The sequence below is a fragment of the Pyxicephalus adspersus genome, chromosome 2 (genome assembly GCF_032062135.1).
Source record: "Pyxicephalus adspersus chromosome 2, UCB_Pads_2.0, whole genome shotgun sequence".
NCBI lineage: Eukaryota > Metazoa > Chordata > Amphibia > Anura > Pyxicephalidae > Pyxicephalus > Pyxicephalus adspersus.
Genome location: NC_092859.1, coordinates 134,899,606 through 134,922,997, shown reverse-complemented (window position 1 = coordinate 134,922,997; position 23,392 = coordinate 134,899,606). Strand labels below are relative to the sequence as shown.

General features: G+C 36.3%; 1 protein-coding gene across 1 annotated transcript in view; it reads right to left on the bottom strand.

The window, feature by feature from the left end:
* Positions 1-23,392, bottom strand: part of MAP1A (microtubule associated protein 1A) — a 91,937-nt gene that overhangs the window by 5,007 nt on the left and 63,538 nt on the right. Inside the window, exons 3-6 of the mRNA XM_072402484.1 lie at positions 12,363-12,445; positions 11,343-11,483; positions 2,121-10,743; positions 1,295-1,530 (exon numbers count right to left, since the gene is read on the bottom strand). Coding sequence (XP_072258585.1) covers positions 1,295-1,530; positions 2,121-10,743; positions 11,343-11,483; positions 12,363-12,445 — 9,083 coding nt within the window. The remainder of the gene's footprint in view (positions 1-1,294; positions 1,531-2,120; positions 10,744-11,342; positions 11,484-12,362; positions 12,446-23,392) is intronic.

The window sequence follows — 23,392 nt, the reverse complement described above, 5'->3', positions numbered from 1 at the left end:
TTACTTCTCCTATTTTGGGAACTTTATTAAATGAGGCCCAATGTGTTTCTTCTAGCTATTAGCTTCTAACTACCAACTGCAAAGAATAGGACATGCAACTACATTTACCTGTGCTGCAGTTTGTGCCCTGGAGTAGCTAATTGCATAGTGCGAGACCACAGGTCTGAATTGGACCTAGAATTCTGTAATGTCTGTGAAGGTTTTTATTCTTCCAGGTCATGGTTTATCTAGTAGTTGAAATATGCTACCTCCTGGATTATGGGTTATCGGGCTTCCCATGAGGCAGGGTATAATAAGCACAAAATTACTGGGGAGAGGGACCAGGTTTATTTATTAAAAAATATTGTACATGTAAATAGTCCTTTCTCTTCCCATGATTATACTTTCCTATTGATGGGGTCATCTTGCAGCCTCCTGGGAACCCACATCACATATACCAGCAGTCAGCAGGTTCAAACCCTGGTGCCAACATATGCAATGCACATTTGTAAGATCAAATGTCACTGAGAAAAGGGCAGCAGGTTCACTTTATTTGGAAGTGGAATCAAAAAGATTGTGCTAGCTGTAGATGACATTGTGAATGATGATTCATTCACAATGTGAATGGTGCAGGACATGAGAGGAAGCTTTAAAACACCAAATTCAAAGACAAAGCAGTGTATGGGTGTTTAAAAGTCAAAAGACTTTTTAAAAAGAAAAGTCAAATACATTAAAAATACACCATTGTATTGCTCATGTTCTAGTGCAACATCCCTGGGTAGCAGTAATGTATCAGCTGGCGTTTGCCTATTTTTTTAAAAGTTAGACTACCTTTGGCCATAAAGAATAATTTGATAGGAATAACAAAAAGCACCTAAATCACTGCAGCCCATATTTCATATACATGCATTTGAAATAAATTTGAAAAAGTTTTCTGTGGCTGGCAATCACAGAAGTTAAACTGGAACAAATATTAACAGATACATTGCTTCTACTGCATTCTGTTTACCAGTCCTGGCACAAACTATGGCCACTGCAGTATCTGGCACTAATTAGAATAATATTCTTGTAAAATGACTTAATCTACTAACATACCCACCTTTTATATGTGCCCTTTAAAAGACCTAAATGATACCTATCTGTTCTTCACCTCAAATTGATGCAGGTCAATGTTGTAGAATTTCCTGAGTTTTAAATGAACCCTATGATGCCACCACTTTATTTAATGTAGTCATCGTGTAATTCTGTAATTTAAAAGACCTGTATAACAAATTTGACAAAATATGACAAGTATTTTTGCAATAGTTTCACTTACTTGCAAGTTCTCTCCCCATTGGGCCTTTCCTTCTAGAAGAGAATCCAGTACAGCTCGATTTGGTTCTCCATTGGCAGCATCATTGCCACTTACAACGTAATATGAAGCTCGGACTCTCTTAAAGAACTCCATATCAGTATTTTTGCTATTGCAGTGATTGGGGATATATGCCAGATCCACGTAGACAGGTGGGCCAGGAGGGATAGTAGAGCTTGACTTAGTTGAGCTGCTTGTACCTAAGAAAAACAGGTGCATACTCAGTAGTGACTAATGTATTTAATATAAATACAATTTTCTAACTGTCCAATGTGAAAAAAAAGAAAATACATATAAATAAGCTCCTAAAAATATTTAAAAATATATATATCAAGACATCAAATTACCAGGCGTGTTTAAACAAACTGCCATGCTTTACAAATATTTACTTTATACTATCAATTTGTAATCTCATAAATTTAGTAAATAAATCATTATGATTCATTTGTATTACAGGCTCACGTTAATGTACGCATTGAGAATGAACACAATCCTTCAACAAAAAAAAAAAACTTCAAATCGAACACAAATATTCAGAGCGTGTAGTGAGGTCCTAGTTGGCCATACATTTTGCTATTCTGTTCTGATAAGGTACACAAATAAAAGTTTCTAAATAAAATAATTTACACATGCCAGCAATCTGTATAAAGTTATATAGCATTCCGTAACACCCAACCAACCACTAATGCACACAATTTTAAACTAGTGCTGGGTAACAATGGTTTATTGTGTGGTGCTATCATAAGTAGGCATTATGGAACGTATGACATTGAAAGAAAAAGAAACTTACCTGCAGATTTGATGCCGTTTACCATCTTACTGGGATTGCTGCTTCTAGAATAGTCTTCTTTGTCTTCACCCCTAGAGGAATGTGTTTGCAATAGAGTTTTCGTTTTTGTGTTCTTTTCTGTTGTTTCCTTCTTTGCTGTTGAATGTTTGAAAGATTTGTCAGTTGTCTCTCGGGATGTCTGCTTTGATAGTGTTGGAGAATGTTTTACTTTAGACTCCAGCTTTCTAGCAGGCGATGTAGACTTGGGTTTATTTAAAGGTTTTCTAACACCCTTAGTTTTCTCCTTAAGATCTTTTTTTAGTATTTTTTCTCCTTTACTCAAGTTTAATTCATTCACTAGCATTTCAGGATCTACCATACAGACATCAGGATGAGGTGGGTGAGGATAGGGGTCCATCATTGGTGCTGGATGTGGATCGTGACCTTGCCTTGAGCTGCTATGGTGAGAATTTCCCATTGCTTTATCCACGGGGAGGAAGTCAGCATCCTCATCAGAATCCATTGCTGCATCAGCTGTTATTGATGGACATTCTTCTGTTTCTGGTGGAACATCAGAGTCTGACTGGGAAGATCTGGATTCACTAACAGATGTTGGAGGTGTTTCCTCAGCTGTGGTCCCCTGAACATGACGAACTGATCCATGATGAGACCTTCCTTTAACTGAAGGATGACCCTCATCTTGTGACATGTCACTGTCATCTGAAAGGTCAAGAGGGCTAGGGTTTATAAAAGATGGAGAAAGCTCACCTTTCTTGTGTGAGTACTCAGATGAAGATATTTTGTGCTCATACTCACTTGATGTTCCTAAGCATGGCTCATGCTCATAGGAAGCATCTCCGTGATCTTCAGGCCCTCTACTTTTTTGTGCATCCGGAAAGTAAGGTTGGAATGTGTGATCAGGAGACACAAGAGAAGAGGGCCGGTTTGGTTTTTCTGAATCCTCCTCAGAGTATGGAGATTCTCTATCGGAATCTGGAGATGCTTTTTCACCACTTATGTCTGAGGAGTAGAACACTGTTTCAGCATATTGTGAATGTTGAAATAATTCTGGAATTGTGTTCACCTCTGTGGGACCATTTGCTGCAGATAGTTCTTCTTGTTGATGGGGTGGAAATGAAGTCAACACATTAGAAAGTGTGGACATGCTATCCACACTTTCAGACTGTGCAGGTTCTATATGGCCACTAAAAATGTCTTTAACAGTATCTGTTTTTGAAGTGCATGGTGTTCCTTTACATTCAATTCTACAAGGTAATGTACAGTCATCCATATCATATGAGCAGGCAGACTCATGATCATCAGCAATATCCTTTTCTTCTGGCATAGAGGGTTTGGCAGTATCAGCTGGAACAAGGGGGGATACATCCCACAGATTCCTGACAGCTGGCTCAGTTTCTGCTGAATAATTGCTAACAATCTGTGAATAAAATCCTTCAGCCGTGTCTTTTTTTACTGGAGTGCTAGCTTCAGAAGATGTTTCTGATGCACTGTGAGAATCTTTTTGAAAATCTGCTTCTGTGTCTTTTCGACTTGGAATTTTTGAATATAAAGCAGTATCTTCAGATGGGCTTAGTGGTGTGAATTGGGTTAGAGAGGAATCTTTTTTGAAGGCCCTTTCAGAAACCTCAAGGTACTCGTCTTGTCCCTTTAGTGTTGCGGCAAAGACATCTGCACCTAAGTCTTTAGAATCTGTAAAGGACAAAGAGTCATACTGAGGTTTGCATGTTGCAGACGTTACTAAACCTTCAGCTTCTTTTTCTGTGACTAAAAACATTCCAGATGAATATTCAGATTCTGTAGCAAACAGTGCAGATTCTGCAACACCAAACGATTTCTGCTTGTCCTCACTGCCCAAAACACCCCTTTCTAAAAAGGAGTCTGCCTCATGGGATTCAACAAAAGCTTCTTTGTGATGGTGATAATCTATCTGGAACTGAGATTCAGGTATATCCTTTGTAGCCTCACTTTGTAACTTGAAAGGAGAATATGTGTAATCCATATCGCTATCGTCCCTCTGCTCTCTTTGTTCATCCTCGTGAAAGCTATGTTCTTTTCTTGCCAATAAAGAATGTTCAACAGTTTGAGCTCCAGTTAATTCCACAGCTTTTGCTCCAGCCTGAACATTAAAGTGGTCTATTTCTACATCTTTTTGTTGAGAAAGAATACTAAAATTAGCCAGATCATTCCTTTCTTTAACATCATCATATGTGTATGTTTCATATGGCTTTTCTATATCTGCATGCAAAATGGGAGCCTTTGTCTCCTTTTCTGATTTCTCTTTGGCTCCTTTCTCTAATTCAGAATCACTTGCATTTTCTTCCCACATGTCTGTTTTTTCATAATAGGGATCTTTAGCCTTACCGGGTTTTTCAGAATGGGCAATGCTCTGACTAGCTAAACCGATGTTATCATCATTGTTTTGAGAAGCATGGAGGTAAAAATCATCTCTCTCTTGGTAACTGTGTTCCATTGTATCAGATTTTTGTAAATGATCTGTGCAGCTTGATGATAATTCAAACTGATCCTCCATTTTTTGTCTTTGTGTACTTTCCAATGACATATCTATATCTATTTTTTCATCTTCCACCAGTTTAATACTTGACTTTTTATCACTTTCTAAACTTCCTAAATTATGTTCTAGTGTTACTGTGTACTCAAATGTCGAACAGTCTCCTTTGTCTTTTGGAGACATTGGTGAAGAGAGTTCTTTCTCTCCTGAGGTAAATAAATGTGATTCCTCTTCCTTTAAGGAGATTTGATGACTTTGCATGCTGGTAGATGTTGCATCTACAGATGGTATAGCTGCCTTTTCTTTCTCTAGATAACTAGCACTTGTTGGCTCTGTCTCTTCCATGATGTGCCCAACTCCAGAAACAGCAATCTTCTCATATATATCTGCATACTGAAATGATTTGTCGCCTGGATAAGGTGTTGGTTCTCGTTCTTCTGCTTTTTTCGTGGAACAATATGTTTCATTTTCTTGTGCACAGGACTCAAAAGGACTATAAGATGATGTCAAGCTGGTATCTGTAGGATAGCCCAGTGAAGTAGGAGAAAGTTTTTTGTCCCGTTTTGAAAACAAATCTTCTTTTGTGTCTTCTGGTTTATCTACTAAACTGTACTCAGTAGTGTCTTTAGACCATTCTAAAGTCTCTCGGTATGACGTTTCCACATATTCTTGCCCTCTGGAATATTCATATTGGTCATGTTCCTCTTTTATCTGTTCTTTGTAAGCATTATCACTTACTGGTAGTTGTTTCTGGGAAAGATCAGAACTTGATTCACTTAATGGAGAATGGTCATACTTGTCTACTAAATTCACAACATCCCTGTCAAGCTGAAGGTCACATTTCCCGTCAACAAAATCATGCTCAGAAGGAACTTTTAAATCACAGACAGGTTGTGAATATGGATACTTTTCTTCCTCTTCTTCTTCTTCATCTAAACCATGGTCTTCAAATCCCTTTGCAGGTACAGGGAGGAAAGTGTGCTCCTCCATAAGATCAACTTTCTTTTCCAGTAAAGAGTCAACAGGGGATGATGTTGTTACATATGACAGTTTATTTAGGTCAGTTTCTTGCAAATGATATGATGTGTTTTGCTGTAGGACAGATTCAGCAGATGATTCCTTGTCATCTGTGGCCTGAGGTTCAGCAGATGTGTATGAAGTTTCCTGTAAAGTGTCTAAATGTTTGTCCTCTTGGAAATGTGCATAGTCTGTATCTAAAATCTCTCTTTCTTCTCTATCAGGAGTTGATTGTTCTGAGTCTTCTAAATTTGAAGCTGGTTGCTCTTCCCATTCAGGTACATCATCGAGAAAGTTGCTCTCTCCTTCTTCAGTATATCGTAGCTTGCATTCCTTTTTAACATGATGGGGTTCTTCTACTTTTGCCCCAGTGAACCATACCCTCTTCTCAGGGGTTAACTGTTCAACATAGATGTCTTCTGTTTCAGTGGAACCTTCAATATTATCTTCCTGTTCTGGATAAATGGTTGTCTCTAACATCTTTGAGGAACTCCTATTTTCCAGGGTGCTCTCTACAGAATCTGCAGATTTCAAATAGTCCAGAGAATAATCTACATCTGGATAATCTTGACAAGTTTCTTTAAAAGAACTTATTTTTACTGATTCACTTTCCTTAGGAGCACTGTGATCTACAAATGAAAGTGAATCTGATTCATCTGGACTTGAAGAGGAAATTACTGGAGACTTTTCCTTATGCAATAATTGTTCTTCAAAAGTATATGAATGTATATTTGCCATTGATGACTCTGAATAGGTTTCTTTATCCTCCCTAGGTTCTGTTTTAAGGAGAGAGGGAGGCTGAAATTGATCTGGTAAATTAGTTTCTAGAGTTTCCAGGTGTTTTTTATCTTCTTCCATGCTTTCCTGTGTTGATAGCAAAGATTCCACATATCCTTGTGATATTTCCTCAGACACATACATTGTTTCATTCTTTTCAATTTGATCTTTAAACTGCAAAGTGCTTTCATTATCCAAATATGTTTCCTTTGTTGGGCTATACTGATATGTTTCATTTACTATTGGACTTTGTTCTATTAGTGACATTTGTAAGGAGGTATTGTCTTCTTTTTCTTCTTCCGTGAAAGAGAGTGACTTAGTGTCTCCAAGGAAAATATCCTGTCTACAGCTCTCTGGTGACATATCATCTTTTTCAGGCATGTGGTCTTTGATATCAACATACTCTGCATAGTCTGGCAACTGTTTAGATGGCAATGACTGGAAAGGATCAGTATCTGTTTCTTTAAGTTGTGAAGCTAATAGGTCTTCATAGGACATTTCCTTAGGTGCAATTGGTTCTTCAAGCTGCATGTATGGTCCAGAACCCATTGATATCATTGGGTCTCTAGAAAGATCACTGACTGGAGTAATGTCAATGTTTATATCAGTTACTTTCACTTCCACACTCTGGACTTCGTCTTTCATTACTGGTAATGTTTCTCTCCCAAAATCATCATGGTCTTGAACGCTGGTCACCTGCTCTACAAATTTAGAAGGCACTTCCTTGCACTGCTGCTCTGTGCTTTTTTCATATGATTCATATTCAGTCTGTATTTCATCTTTTTTCTCTTTTTCATGTGTAAGTATATCTGCTGCTTCAAAGAGTTCAGCTTGTGTAGTCTCAGATCGGTCCTCAATAGGTGACTGATGAAAAGGTGTGTGTCCTGTACTTGTAGGTCCTGATTGAGTTGGAGATGCCATCTTGACTGTACTATCATCAGGACTCAAACATCTTTCCTCAGCTTCACCAAAGTTTGAGTCAACTTTTTCGGATTCATCACAAGGAGGAGAGGAAGGCATCCTCATATCAAGGCCATATGTATATTGGACATCAGCTCGCTCATGCTCAGAAAATAGAACAGAGCTGTAATGTCTTTCATCTAATGCACCAATATCTATGATTTGTTCACCTTTTTCCTCTTCTTCTGCAGGACCTCTCTCGCTCAGATGACCTTTTGCAGAAGCAGTCATGGACTGAAAGTCTTCTGGAGGTGGAGATTTAAAGCATTTATCTTCTTCTAGAGAAGATGTTGGTGAAATTGTACCTGCAGATGGTAAATACTCTATGCCCTGTGTAGCTTCAGTGTGGGAAGAGGGAATGCTGTTAGCAGTGTCAAGAAGCAAAGAACTTTTGCCTGTCTCTTCTGTTTTTGGTGCAGTAATAGAAGCAACAGACTGGTCTTCTGCAACAGATGTAGCAAAGGAAGATAGTTTGTCACATTCTGTGATTGATGTTGCAGAAGAGACATGCTCTTCTTCTGCAAGAGGTGCTGCAACAATATTTGTGGAATAACCCACTATTTCAGGCTCTTGTACTCCATACCCCTTCACACTCACCTCAGAAGAAGGTATAGCTTTAATACCATGTATTGCATCAAATGATCCAGGATGATCTGGTACAGAAATATCATAACTTCCAACATCATACTGAAGGTGAGGAATTCTTTCTTCCTGTTCATCGTGTATCTCTTCATCAGAAATTGTCTGCTCAGTTTCTGAATAGCCAGGCATAGTTTCATCCTGAATATATGATATTTGCTCGGCAGCAGTTCCAGATGACATAGGTACACCAGCCAGGTATGAGGGTTCTTTGGATGCATCTTTTTCATAAAGATTTGTTGTATCTGTCTCCTTTTTTAATGACATTGTAAAATCACATGAAATGTTTTCTTCTTTTTCATTTAATTGTTTTAGGTACTCATTGTCTTTACACTTCATTTCATCTTCAGTTTCTTCTGCATATTCCTCCATGTCTTCTACATCAGCCTTTTCTACCACCTCAGCACTCTTTTCTATCTCCTTTTCATCTTTCTCTTTTTTACTGACATAATCATCATCAGATCGCTCAATTATTTCTTCCTTTTGCTTTCTGTCTAATATACCCTTTTCATCCAATTCATTCTCTTTGTCTTCATCAGTTTCCAAATCTTGTATGTCCAAAGTTGGCATAGATTCTAATCTGCTTCTTCCTGGCACTTTCCTTTCCACCTCTGGGGTGATTTCAGTCTCCTCTTCTGTAGCTGCCTCCTCCTCATATTCTGCCATTTCAGCAGGCTCATCCATTGCTGCACCTTCATCTACCAGTTCCGTTCCCTCATCTGTTTGGTATAATGGCTTTTCTTCATGCTGTGAGTCTCCCTCTATATCAGTAGTGGTAATACCCTCATCTGGAGACTCAATGGGGCTTTTCTTATCAGATGTTATTTCTTCTAACTGAATTTCATCTTTGAACTGATTTGGTATACCAAATATATCTGATGGCCTGTTCTCAGTAATATCCTTTTCCACATAAATTGCATCCTCTTGTTTTTCATTTAACTGCTCCAGTTTTCCTTCAAACCTTAACTCCTCAAAGTCTTTGGTTAGATCTTCAGGAGATGACATAATTGACCTTTGTTCTGCCATATCAGCCATTGATGAAACTTTTCCCGTGGAAACTGGTTGTATGTGGCTTGTTTTTTGTTCCGATGTGGTGTCTTTCTCTGGTTTACTTTTAATTTTTTCTGTCCTAATTTTGCCTGGAACTTTTGCTTTGTGCAGTGTTTTTCTCACTTCAGGTGTAAATGGTCTCAGATCAGGCTTGGGTAACCTTTTAATTTCAGGTTTAACTTCTTTTTTCTTATCTTCTTTCTTTACGTCTTTCTTTTCATCCTTTTTAACATTTTCTTTCTTGATATCAATTTTTTCTTTCTTAATTTCTTTCTTTTCTTTGTCCTTTTTTTCTTCAAGCTTAGAAATCTTGTCCTTAATAGACTTCTTGCCTGTTTTCTCCTTCAGAAGTTTACGCTTTTCGGCTTTTGCAGAATCAGTTGAATCTACTTTTGTCTTTTCAATCTTTGAAGGCTTTTCAGTATGTTTGTCTAAGGCTTCTTTAACCTTTTTCTCGGTTTTTGTGATCTCTGCCTTAACTTCCTTGACTACCTCTTCAGAAATGTCTTCCTTTTTACTGGGCTTACCTGTGCTTGGTCTTGTGGAGGATTTGAGACTTTCTTTGCTGTCAGCCCTTTGTTTGATTTTTGTGTGCTTACCAATAGATGGTGGACCTCCAGCAGAAATGTCCTTTTGTGTTGCTACGGGATATCTCAGAAAATCTAAATGTTTCAACTTTTCAAGACCTTCAAGAATTTTATTTTGTGGTGCATTTCCAGGGAACAAGACACGTACTATTTTTTCAGTTGGGTTTGCTGGGAGCCAGACCACTAAGGCAGTGATAGATGTAAGATAGGGTACTGAAATTTCACCCTCCTTGCCATTTGCTAAAATTATGCCAGTTTTTGCTTTGCTGTTTCCAGCCCATTTTTGCATTAAAAATTGCATTTCTTTGCTATCTTTCACTGGATTCAAAACATACATATCCAACCTGCCAACACCCATTTTGTGAAACAATGTTATGGGCTCTATTGTGTTACTCACTACCCTGTACAAAGGCTCTGATTTTATTCCTAATTTATTTAGGTATTGTAATGTTAGACAAGCTTCTTCAATACTTCTTTTAACCTTCATACCAGACTCAGGCATTTTGAGTTTATCTGGCACGTTAAAGAATACAACCCCAAGTTCTGGGGATATTAGGTTTTTCATCCAGTCACTATAAGCAGTAGAGCCCTGAGATTGTTCTTCATCTTGTTCAGCTATCTTTCTCTGGAGAAGTCCATTTATTCCAGGTAGATTATCTGCTCCAATATGTGTCAGCAATATGGAATCAATCCTATCTAAATGCCGGACTAGCTTCCAAAAACAGGATTTCCTTTCAGAACCACCATCTACTAAAATATTAAATCCATTAACAGCAAAAAGAGCAGAATCTCCTCTGCCACCAGGAAATATGTAACAACATGGCTTTGACAGTTTCAAAAAACCACCAGAATTTGGTGGCTCCAGGAGATCAAAAGGGGAAGGAACATCAACAGTCTCTGAGACGTAATCTGCAAATTCTGAAACGCCATCCATTTCAGGTAAGACTGGTTCAGGATTGAGCCTTAAACTGATGATATCCTGGAAGTTGGAATGTCCAAGGTTGTACCAATCACCGTCTTCCAAACAAGAAACAGTTAAAGAAGCCTTGATCTCTGGATCAGTGTTACTGAAGAGCTGGCAAACCTGGGGTGACAGAAGCAAAAGAAAAAATAATGAGCTATTTATCCTTGATGACACAGCAATCTTGAACTGAAGGACACTGAAGGTTTATAAATTATTCTACCCATCCATGAATGACACATACAGATATCACCTCTCTTCTAAAACCTTTCAAGCCAACAGCAAAGCAAATAAGAAGAAAATAGTATACAAAAAACAGACTTTTAATATTATTCTAGCACGTTACACAGAACGTAAATATGCACTCATGACCCCACTTAGGTAATGTCATTCCCATTCAGCCATTCCCTGTATCTATTTTATATCACAAAGAATGAATATATAGGAGCTTGGTCAAACAAAGTATAGCTGAAACACTTTCTGATGGAGCCTAAGTTAAAATAAATTATGGTAGAAACTTCATTTAGGGGGATCTAAGACAAATAAGACTTAGACTGGCCTTCAAATTAGAGAGACGTTTGCATATTTGATTTGCTTAAAGTCAATCACAGCATAAAAAAAAAATCCAAACTTTTGGCATCAAGTTATCTTCAGATCACAAATAAATAGCACGGTTTTATTTTAAATCACAGAGCTCATTATTTTAGCTAACCTATACTTACCTCTGGGTCAATAAAAACCTCTCCAAGTCTTCGGAGGGGAAATGTCCCACACTGTAGAATTAAATCTCCTTCTTGGTCTGAACACTGACCACTTAGGATGAGTAGTTTGTAGGCTGAAGGATCTGTGATCAAGGAGCGCACCTAAAAGAATTAAAAGTACATTTAGCATTAAGAAAATCTAAATATTATAAAATGCTTTGAAAAACCATGGAACTTTTTACCTTGCACTAACAATTAGTATTTTGTTTCCTTTACATGGAAGTTAACTAAAGACAGCATATACAGACCTAGTGGATTTTTTGGTTTTAGCAATAGAGATACTTTTTTTCATTGATCAATGACCAAATGATATCCTTGTTCAAACTATGTATCAGATCTCAGGAAAGGTTAGCTATTTACCTGTTTAGGACATATGGGGGATAAACATTTTTTTTAACATTGAATAGGTTTTTTGATGCTAAGTATTGCTGGATTGTGTTGTTTGAATGATCTCCTTCCCTGAGTCATGGCTTCAATTTCATGACTTGTTTGGTCATAGATGCCGCCCAGACAACTGGTACACCAGACCAAAAGGTTGGACAATGATGCTGGAGAAAAAAATTATACAACTGGGACACACAAAGCCACAAAAAACAATGGCACCCCTACATCATTTCTTCAAAACCGAAATAGGAAAAGCTAGGTCTTTTTATAGGCTTTCTACAGGGTAAAGGTTCATATTTAAGGTGTACAATTAATATACTTGATGGATCTTTTTGCAGACAAGTTTATACAAATTCTAAACGTGAGCATTGTTTTGTTATTAGAACTTCTAGAGGATCAAACAAGGATCTCAAGCTGACCTTTTTATATCTACTGCAAGAGTGGTGATAGCAGCAATCTGTAGACTTTTTAACTACAACACCACTGTATTGGATGAGCTCTAAGAAACAATTTTTAATCAAAAATTTGAATTCTCAAATTTGAAGTCAAATATTTAAATGTAAATGCAACAGTACATAAACTTATTACAAACATTACCTCATTAACAATGCTTTCGGCATTGGGATTCACCAAGATCACTGTCTCTAGGACATCACTTTGATGCTGTAGAGTTCTTTGGCCTATGAAAAATATTGATAAAACAATTTTATTTTGGATATTACAGAAAACTAACAATTAACTCAGTCATCTATTCACTTCAATGATAATTTAATTCACAAAAATACATTACTGGAAACGAAACACATTTGTGTAGAGTATGTGAAGAAAAGCAATTCAAATGAAGAAAAGACAAAACCATGCTATTCATTTTACTTCCAAATCAGTTTGTAATTTTCCTCCCACACAGCACTTGCATATTGTAAACCTAATACAAGGATATTATCTTCCCAGCTGTAAACACTTGAGGAATTTACATCCATACAAAGGCTACCATTAGACAATTCTGCATGAAACCCAGCAAAAAATTACCCTTGGAAAAGATACAAAAGCATAAAGTAAATATGAAAATGCAATGACATCTCTGTTTTACTGTTAATTGAGTATGCATCAAATAAAAATGTTCTAAATAGGTATGTTTAACCTAAATAAATACAAATTGTCTTTGTTAATTAGGTATATATATAAAAAGATTCTGTCAATATGTACCTGATAGAAAAAGCGAATATTTTGTGTGATTTAAAAACAATCTGAAGCCATCAGATTGCCGTATACCTGATTTCTGGCTTTACATTCAGTATTGCAAAGTTGTAGATGTTCCTGCCCTGCAGTGAAATTGTGATTTCACTGCACACTGGGAGCATGTAAACTGTGCAATACTAAAGTCTTTAAGGTAATTTGACTTAAAAATTATCTGCACATGGTAGGTGCTTAGGATTTGGATGGTCCCCAGATAGCAGTGGAACAACCTAAAAACCTAGTCAATGGTGTATGCTCACCAGCTAGTAGGTTAGTTAACACATGTTCACATAATGAATGGTTTCATAATCCCTTCTTTCCTACCAACCCTCCTTTATACTGTATGTGTATTGGGCATCCAATTCTGCATACTGTAGGTACCCCGGGTTTGGGGCTTCCCAGGTAGCAATAAAACAACTTAGCTAGTGGGCTACTTTACAAATGTCGTTAAATTTTCTCTTTATTTTTACACCCCTTTTAAAACTGTATTTGTCGTTTGCCTGCAGATCTTGTTACTGGGCTATGTTAATTTCCCAGCTTTACCTTTTAGGAAAAAAGAATCCATCATTTGTCCATACACATGTGTAAAGTTGTGTCATCTGCATTGGATATTTGCTCATTCTTTTTTACATTGCTTATAATTTCATGGGGTTCTGCACTTGTTAAATTAGTGAGCCGGTTACTTTGCCCAGTTAAGGCAACCTTTCATTGCATTGCAGGGTGTTTAGAAACTGAAGTAGGAAACAGAACTGTCACAGTACTTATAAAGAGCACAGACTTATTTCTGTAGGAAATTACATCTAAAAACATAAATTGTTTATCTTTTGCATATTTCTTTAAAAAAATATAGGTAGTCCCCGGGTTAAGGACATCCAACATACGGACAACTCCTAGATACAAACGAATGGGCTTCCCTGCTGTTCTGTACAGGTAAGAGGCTTGATAGGGGGAGGGGCAGTTCCCTATGAATTTCAGAAGAAATCTTTTGCTGTTCTGCAAGCTCTTTTAACTCTTTAATGACCAAGACAAACGCCGCAGTTGTTTTTTTTTGCATATAAAAGGACAGCTTGCTCCAAAAGTTAATGAATGTCCAGGCTCCATAAAGTTTTTTTGCTTTGTGATTTACAGTGAGGAATTTCTACACTACACTGTCTAAAAATATGTTCAGACGAACATCTGTCCTAATTGCATTTATTAAAATAACGTACCTGTTCCGACGTACAAATTCAATTTAAGAACAAACCTACAGTCCCTATCTCGTATGTAACCCAGGGACTACCTGTATAGTTTTCTAAAAGAAAAAAGGTAGCATGGGATAACATATTAAAAAAGGACATTAATTTCTGTGATGTGTATTTTCTTTTATGTGAACTAAACCTATACTCACAAATTGAAGTTTTGTGTTATAGGGATTATATAGAATGGTAAGTTTTGCCCAAGCAGTACCCTAAAAATACACAGAAATCAAAATGAATGTCATCACTAAGGTGTTGCCAATGAAAAGAATGCAAAGTAAGCATGGATGAGGGACTAGAACCATAATGTGTGAAGTTTTTAGAGAATGCAATCTATAGACAAAGATTGCTTGAATTCCAGTATTTAGGTAGTATTGGAGGTTTTAGTTGCAGTTAAAGAGAAAAAAAATACTTGTTTCACATATCCATTAATGGATTCCTACCATGTATTTTACATACTAAAATAAAATACTCAACTGTGACCAACTAGGCAGCAAAGTGAAGGGGCATCAGGGATCAAGAGGAGTTTTGTATGAACCTAAATCACATATGTTTGCAGTACCAACTTTGTCATATCTTACCTACATATACTCAAACAGGTTAATTGGCTCTCGGTAATTCCTAATGTGAAAATAGGTTTCGCTAATTTAGAACTTGTCAAGACTGAAATATGGGAGCTGCCACTGCTGACCTGTTTAAAGGTTCATGATCCAGATCTGTCATCCTGAAAATAACCTCACTACATAGGGATTCATTGGCCTAGAAGAAGGAGGCACATATCGGGTTAATGCACCTTTTTATTCTGTGTCAGTGACTAACTAAATTGTGAAGCATATTATCTGATACATGCAATCAAAAATTTGTCCCCAACGACAGGTCACATATTCTTATACTGACTCCTGCAAATCATAGTGGTCCAGGTAATACTTCTTGTCAGGCCTGGAGGTGTAAAATAAAACACAAAGACCTAAGCTAAGCAAAAGAAAGCACTATTTCCAGTTTCAGCAAGCTACCATAATAATTTTATTTTCAGATGTCTAATACAAGTCCATAAGGATAACATAGTAGTAGTAATACCTATCATTATACATATAATATAGAACACTACTAATGTAGAGTTTACATATCATCTATCCATTTATTAGTGTGGTGCAACCAATAAAAATTTATATTGCATCAAAACCTTCCAAATCTTAAGAGGGCATCTTCTTTATGTTTTGCTGTGCTTTTAGCTGCAGTAATGAGCATACACACAGCTTAGTATAACAGATGCTATGGGAGTTCTCGGTTACTGTGACTGCAGGACTATCTAGCAACCCAATTCCCTGGACACATTGCTTGTTTTCAAGTGATCAGAGACAAACTTCCTATATAAACATGCTGTATATTCAAGTAAGCCATCTTGTACCATCTAAGGTCCCCCAGTGATCACCATAACCCCAACCTACAGAGCTCACATTCTTCCCCACATGACTTTACAACTAGTTGTACATCCCCAAGGTGTTAATGTGACAAGAATTTAGAATAATGTAAGAAACAATCTTTGTCATATCCATAAGTTGTATCCTGCTTGATATACAGTACATGTATTTGGTAAAAGCAATGGAATCTCCCTTAAAAACAATTATGGACTTACTAAAAGCAGGTGTGAGAAAGAAATAGACAAGTATAGTATATAGTATTCAAAGACACTGCACTTTTAGTTAAAGATAGAATAGGGAAGGATTGGTAGATTTTTACTGATAAATGTGGAATATTAGCCAGCATACCAAGTTCTATTATCAAGAAAATTATTTACTGGAGCCCCACTTTGGTCCCCTTTTTCAAGGTTAATTACAGAATGTCAGATCAAACGTAAAAGTAAAAAACATCAGCCAAATAATAAAGAAGGATGCCACTGTTTGTCAAGCATACTAGAAATTGGGTTAGGACAAGGTTAATATGGGTGTGGCCCCTTTATTACATTTCATTTTGTGTATTTGTCCTGGTCACTGTTTTCAGCTGAACTAAAAATAAAGGAATTTTAAAATTCCAGGTTGTCAAGTCTTCCAATATGGAAAGATGGCATTTCATTTACTTTGAAACAATTTCCTCCTAATTCTAGTCCACGAGAGAGGAAGTAAAGATAATTCTTCCTTTTAGCATAGATGAAAAAAATACCTAACAAGGGTTTTCAGTGTTCCCTACTCTAAAATGTACAATGACTGGTCTTGTATCTGCCCCCTTCCTGTAGTTTTTTTCCTGTAGCTGCCTGTAGTGAGCAGGCACTTTGAGTCCCTCCCACAGCTTTGCATGCAAGGCCCATACAAAATAATTTATATACTTTAAAAAAAATTATATTTTTAAAAATTATATTTAAATTACATTTTTTGTAATTGAAAATATGGATGTTCTGCCAAAGAGTTTTCTACAATCACATTCTTTAGCTGTAAAGCTGCAGTGTGGATGCAAGCACACAAAACCACTTGGCAGAAAGACATTCTGTGTATAATATGAACCACATCATGCAGGGTGTCAAAACATACACAACAAAGGGAAATACGCACATGATGTGTATATATGTACATTATTCCAAAATTTAAACAGCATATTTAATATATCAAACACAGAAATGTTATGAACGCAACTTTTCTTGGAGTATAAATGTAATACTTTGGCACATTCTGTCATCTAAATAGATTAGTTTATGGGAACCTCTGAATTTTACTTATTGGTGGCTTCCATCGACATAACCCGGTAATGCTCCCACCATAGTCAAGAGCCTAGAGTTAATGGGTTATGAAGTTCCAAGAAAGGAGGTCATATGATGTTTATGGGAGCTGTAGAGTGGTTCCTCACCAACAGATAGTCCAGGGAATGGGCACTGAGCAATGCAGGGTGAAGTTGTGAAGGGTGAATCTGTACACTGCAAAATATTAGTGCTTTCCAGTGTTTTGTGTCAACCACAAGCCAAGAATAGTGACTTTACCAAATCTCATTTGGACCTCATAAGACAAAAAGCCAAATACACACTGCCTTAGAGAATCTCACAGTGCACCTCCAAATATTTTATAGGTGCCATCAGCCCTTCTAGATGTTACCCATACCATAGCAAATCTTCACTTTTTGAGATTAGATCCTGTTAAATAAAAGCCTCTGTTGATGTCCAATCTATATGTATTTATTTCTTATATTAATTTTAAGCATTATAATTTGTTTTTGCCCTTTTTCTTTACATGGGCGCAGTACCTAAGCTACTGCACCACCTCCTAATAGGAAATAGCTCCAGATTCATTCATGACCTAATCCATGGCAGCTGTTTGCATCTGTGAGTTCATCTATTTTATTTGGTCATGTTTTATTTAAACATTTGCTGAATTAGAAACCAGAGCTGGTCCATTTATAGAGATCCAATCATAGAAATACATTAAACATGCCTGGAATGGGGCTTGTGCTGACAACTGCAAAAAGTCTAATAGGATGGAGCAGGTGATGTGTTATAAAGGTTTGTTTTGCAACTTTTTTATTGGGATCTTATTTCAGCTCTCATGCAAACAAAGACTATTAAGTTAATATTCTGCTCACAGCATGCTGTTTTCCTGCTACCATTATTTAGGAAAATCTTGTGAGTTACTGGATTTTAATGCTAAGCAGGTTAGAGCTGCGGCACTGCAAGATGTAAAACGTTCACTAATAACTGCAAGGAGGTCTGGAGCTTCATAAAATGTAAGACAGATGGGCCAAAGCTGCCATCATCTGTAATATACCATTCAAGTATTTATATGTATTTAAATTTGGTGGTTGGCGATATCATACCTGTTGAGGAATACTGATGTGATGGGTGAAATTATCAGCATTTGCTTCTCATTCCTTTTTTTTTTTGTTTCCAGTACAAAAGTGTGTTATAAAAAAAAAAAAACACTTCCTATCAGAATAATATGGCTTGGCTAGGGTAAAACCAGGAAGACCTAATTTACTAAAGAGAAAAAAGGAACAAAAAAAAATGCAATGGAATGCAGCATTGCAGGATGGCATAAGATCGAATTATGCGCGTGCAGCGAATACAGTTGCTAAATCTGGTAAATCATACACTGCTGTTCACTGTGTACCAGTCTGACATTTAATTATATCAGAACACTCTTAATGTTGCTCTTATATCAGATGTCAATTTAAATTACCTAACAGAAGACAGAATCAAAAGAATAATAAAACTTTATTATTATTTATTATATTATATCCATACCACTCTTTAGCCAGCATATGTTTGAACGTGGAAAGCTACACTTCTTTGTAAATTTACTCTACGTAAGTTGTTGTCTAACCCAGGATGTGTTGGCTGTAGCAGTCGATGTACCAAGGTCTATACATGAGCATAGTGAATCAGCCCCAAGGCTCGATCATATTTCAAGTAAGATACTGGGTACACCCTCTTGAGTAAAGCTGGGTGCAAACGGAAAATTTTGTTGTTGGAAATGACCTTTTATGATTGTTTCCACTGACAGTAGAACGGTCAACTGCTGTACACATAGCACTGTTCACTGTTGGGTTTAGGTACGATTTAACGCTGACATTGTGGTTTCACTTGCTTAATGAATCTGAATTTAAGACAGAGTTGCAGTCATATGTACACCTTCTGAAGAAGAATTAAAAAATCGAATCCCGTTGAGGTGATTGCAATTATAATACGGAGATATTGTTATTTTGTTTGCTTTATTGGAGGACCTAAGATGGCTTGGATTTTATGTTTTCATGTTTTTAACATATAGGAAATTAATGAATATGTTTCAGAACACTAAAAATGTATTTTTTTTTACCCTTAATGTCTCGTTCTTTTCTGATTTGCATTCTATAAGTATTCAAGGAACGTGGTATAACAGCATTTGCATTTGTGGTGTATAGTTTGTTCATTGCACATTGCTAAATCACTCCTGGGGACCGCTGTACACCCGCAACAATAATCCAGCATGTGGACATAGTCTAACATGATTAGCTACATTGGCTGGCTGAGATAATCTACATCCCCCCCAGTTCCATGCAAACACCATTACAGTCATGGTAATGGTTATCTCTTAGGCAGAGGTTTAATTTGGCTGCTATTAAGTCTGCTATTATTGACAAATCTGCAAATTCAACATCTTTTTCTCAGTCTTTTGGCAAAACCATATTGCTATAAATATTTATAGCCCAGCTAAATGGATTTAAATTTTGATAATAAAACTTGATATATTATCTTAGAAATATTTGTGGGAAGTTAGAATATAACTCCAGCCAAAATTAAAATAAAAATGAATAGCCCATCAACAGATAAAATTACAAAACCGACTTTTGTTGCAATTTTGCAGAGATTTGTCACACAGAACTTAACTTCTGCCACTATGGGTCCTGAGTCTGCTATCCAGCATCATTTAACCTACCATCTCTATGCCCAGATTGTACTGGACCCTCCCCAGTCCTTGATCAGACAGTGAAAAGAGAAGCAACAACGATGAGCTCCTTTCTCTTACTCTTCTCTCTTCTCCTATTAGTACACTTCATGCCAGAACACAAACTGATTTGCAACTTGTACTGCTTCTTTCTCTCACACTCTATTCTGCAAGAAGGCAAATTCAGATGTTTACACTGCTTGCATTAAATAATGATGTATTAATGATTACAGGGCTGCATTCGTTGGTGTTTTTTTTAATATATGCCTAGAGTTTAATTTTATTCTTCTCATAACTTTTCCCTGTCAATTTCGTAAGATAGGATATTAGAACAATATATAACAATCCCCAATATGGCAAACTTGTTCACTAAAGCCACATCCCTGATTATGGTAAACCAAATCCATTTCAGCAAGGTGCTATGTGTAGGGACTTTTTAGGCCTTAACATATCTTATTAAATTCAACATATTTATAAAAGTAATCATTGTTTTAATAAGTTTAACTTAAACATAAAAACACTCAAGCTTTAACACTCAACTTTATTTTAAAAGAGATTCACATTAGTACAAACAGATTTGTGGTTCCTAACGTTTGCCAATGCGTTTTACAGATTAAGTCCGCTTTTTCAGAACATAAAGAAACCAGTACCATAACTTGAGGCTCAGTTCAGAAAAGGACCCTCCCTCAAGTTTTGGCATAGGGGTCACTGAAGCACAGCAAACCATAGAGCACGAACCTACAAAAACTCCAGCAGATATATAACTAGTACTCAACTGCCATTTACAGCCATATTAAACAGGTCGCTGTAATGAAAACATCGTATTTGCCCCCAAATACACAAAAATACCACAGCAAATCCACAAATACCGCTTGGACAGAATATAGAAATTATTATTTGTTAATACATGTTTTATTTGTGTTATACTTGTATTGTATCTTATGCTTGTAACAGATATTGGGGTATATTGGGGCCAGCAAGAAATGTTCTAGTTGCCATCTGGGAATGCAAACTCAGAACTGTAATATTCATATGAATATTCTAGGCAAATTGACAACATGTGTTGATAGGCATTGGAATTAGCTATACTGATAAAAATTAATACCTATGAGCATGTACAGAGCTAAAGATGCACAATCTTAACATTGGCCCAGTGCAAGGACGCTCAATGGTCCTGTAATCTCTAAGCATATAAAAAAGCAATTACTAAAATGTGATCAAAGCTTTAATATATGTTAATGTTCATTCCCCCTAAATCTACAGGTTTAGTTAAAATAAAAACAAGATTTTGCATTTCCTTGTGTAAGCTGTTCCTGGTATAGTGTGACAACATTCTATCCTCACCCCTCAGAAGTGCTTTTGCATCGTCACCCAGTTTTGTGGGTTTCCGATGGAGACTACAAGTGTCTGAATTAACGCATATTACAAGGAGGCATGGTCCAATGTTGTCATCTTATGGGAAATGCTATGCAACTATATACACGCATATACCAAGAATTGGCTGAAAAGGATTGGTCTAAAGAAGGGATATGCAACAAAGAATGAAAAAAGTTGACAACATTGTTGAAAACAAATTACTTTTGCTTAGGATATACATTGTATTAGCAAACTAAACATGATTCAGTAAGGAATTGCATGTAATTTAAAGGCTTGCTTTATTATTATTCTGTAAGAGGTTCAAAATGCAGACATCCAAACAGAAATTAGGATGTTAAGTAAGATGTAATGCTGATTTACTGTATACGAAATGTATTGTTCCATAGCTGGCACATATCTAGCTTAATCCCAGGGCTCTTATACTTTTTGTAAAAGATTGTAAGCTCTTCTATGCAGGATCCTTTAAAACCCCTATTTAATGTACAACGCTGTGTAATATGTCAGCGCTGTATAAATACTGTTAAATAACATTAATAAATACTCAAGTCTCCTTTGAAGGCAAACTATTTTAGTTCTGGGAAAGTTTTAGTTAGTGATTTTTGGATAATCCCATAATTAAATTATTTCTCTGGTTTGAATAAATTCTGTGACACAAATGTCATAGCACTAAATAGTATGTTTGGAAATTTTGCAGATCTTCTTGATGGTACAAATAATTCCCAGTCTTGTTAATAAGGATTGAATAATGTCTACTCCCAGACTCATTCCCTGGGAAGGGTGAAATCCAGAAAAGGGTGTGGGACATGGTGCCTAAATGGAGCTAATTGTGTGCCTAGAATGATGTCATGTATTATGTTCCACCAAGCAGATCTCATTCAATTGGAAATAAGCTCAGCTTCAATGAATGCACAGACATGCAAATACTAGTAAGGTCTAATTCCTACTCAGTCCACCTCCTAACTTTGCATAGAGATGGATAACACAAGGACAAGTCCATAGGAAGCTCCATGGAATGACCTCATAGTTCTCCAGCGGAATCAATGCATAGAAGCTCAGCTCTAACACCTGCATACATACACTGTGACCCGTCCAACACAGGGGATTACAGACAATCTTGTTATTTTTAGCAAACGAAAAAGTAAAAATGTAATGCTTAGAATGGTATATGAGAAATAACTAAAATACTTACAATGCTGTCTACATAAGCCTTGTAAACATGAAAGCTGCTGCACCTTACTATGAATATTAAAAAGCAGAAATCTCTAATGTGTATATGTATACAGTAAGGTTTATTTGCTAAGAAAATGTATACTTAGCAAAATTAATAAAATTGTGCCCTAACCATCAGATCAAGTGCAAAGCATTATCCATTGTTTAAATAAATTGTTTTCTGCACTGGATGGCATCAAGTGAACACAGAACAAAGTGACCTTCTTCCAACATTTTCTACTTTTTTCATACATAAACACAATTAAATATTAAATACTATTATATGTATATATTTTATATGTATGTGTATCTATACATGTATAAATATATACTCACATATATATATATATATATATATATATTTATTTATTTATGTATATAATTTTATACATATTATATATATTCCTTAAATTAGTGATCTATTTAAAATGGCTTTATGTGTATTGTACCCTGCCAAAAAGCTCCCCGTTGGTAATATGCATTACTGATATTGGCCAGGCAGGTCACAGCTATGTAACGTCACCATTTATTTAGTAGGGAGTCCTTGTAAAGAAGGAGAATAAACAATGCATTTTATATTGGCAGGTCTCACCTATTTATCGATTTATTCCCAAAATTAAAAAAGGTAATGTTCCCTAGTCAGGTGAACAATATAACTCTACTTTCAAACTGTTCAGACTTGTTGTTTCTTATCATCCAATACTTTATACCTATTTTTAATAATGCATTATTTACTGAACATGGCTGCTTACAATGCTATACTATATATTGGGTGTTGGTTCTATTCTTACCGTGAAACTTTTAGGTTGAACCACCTCTAGTAAATCAACAATATATTGTGGTTCATAGGTAAAGAGAAAGAAAGAGGTTTTGAGGCTCGAAATTTAAAACAATATTGTAATTATGTATTTGTACATTTTTGATCCATACATAATTATTAGAAGTTCCATAGGTTTTGAGTGTATCCCAACAACAAGAGTTGGGCTACAATCAAAACCTATGGAACTTGTAATATTAATGTATGGATCAAAAATGTACAAATACATAAATACGTAATTCTCTTTAATTTCTAGACCCAAAACCTCTTACTTTCTTTTTACCTATGAACCACAATACAATGCTATATTGTTTACTGAGTTTAATTTAAATGTCTCATAGATTCTTCCTG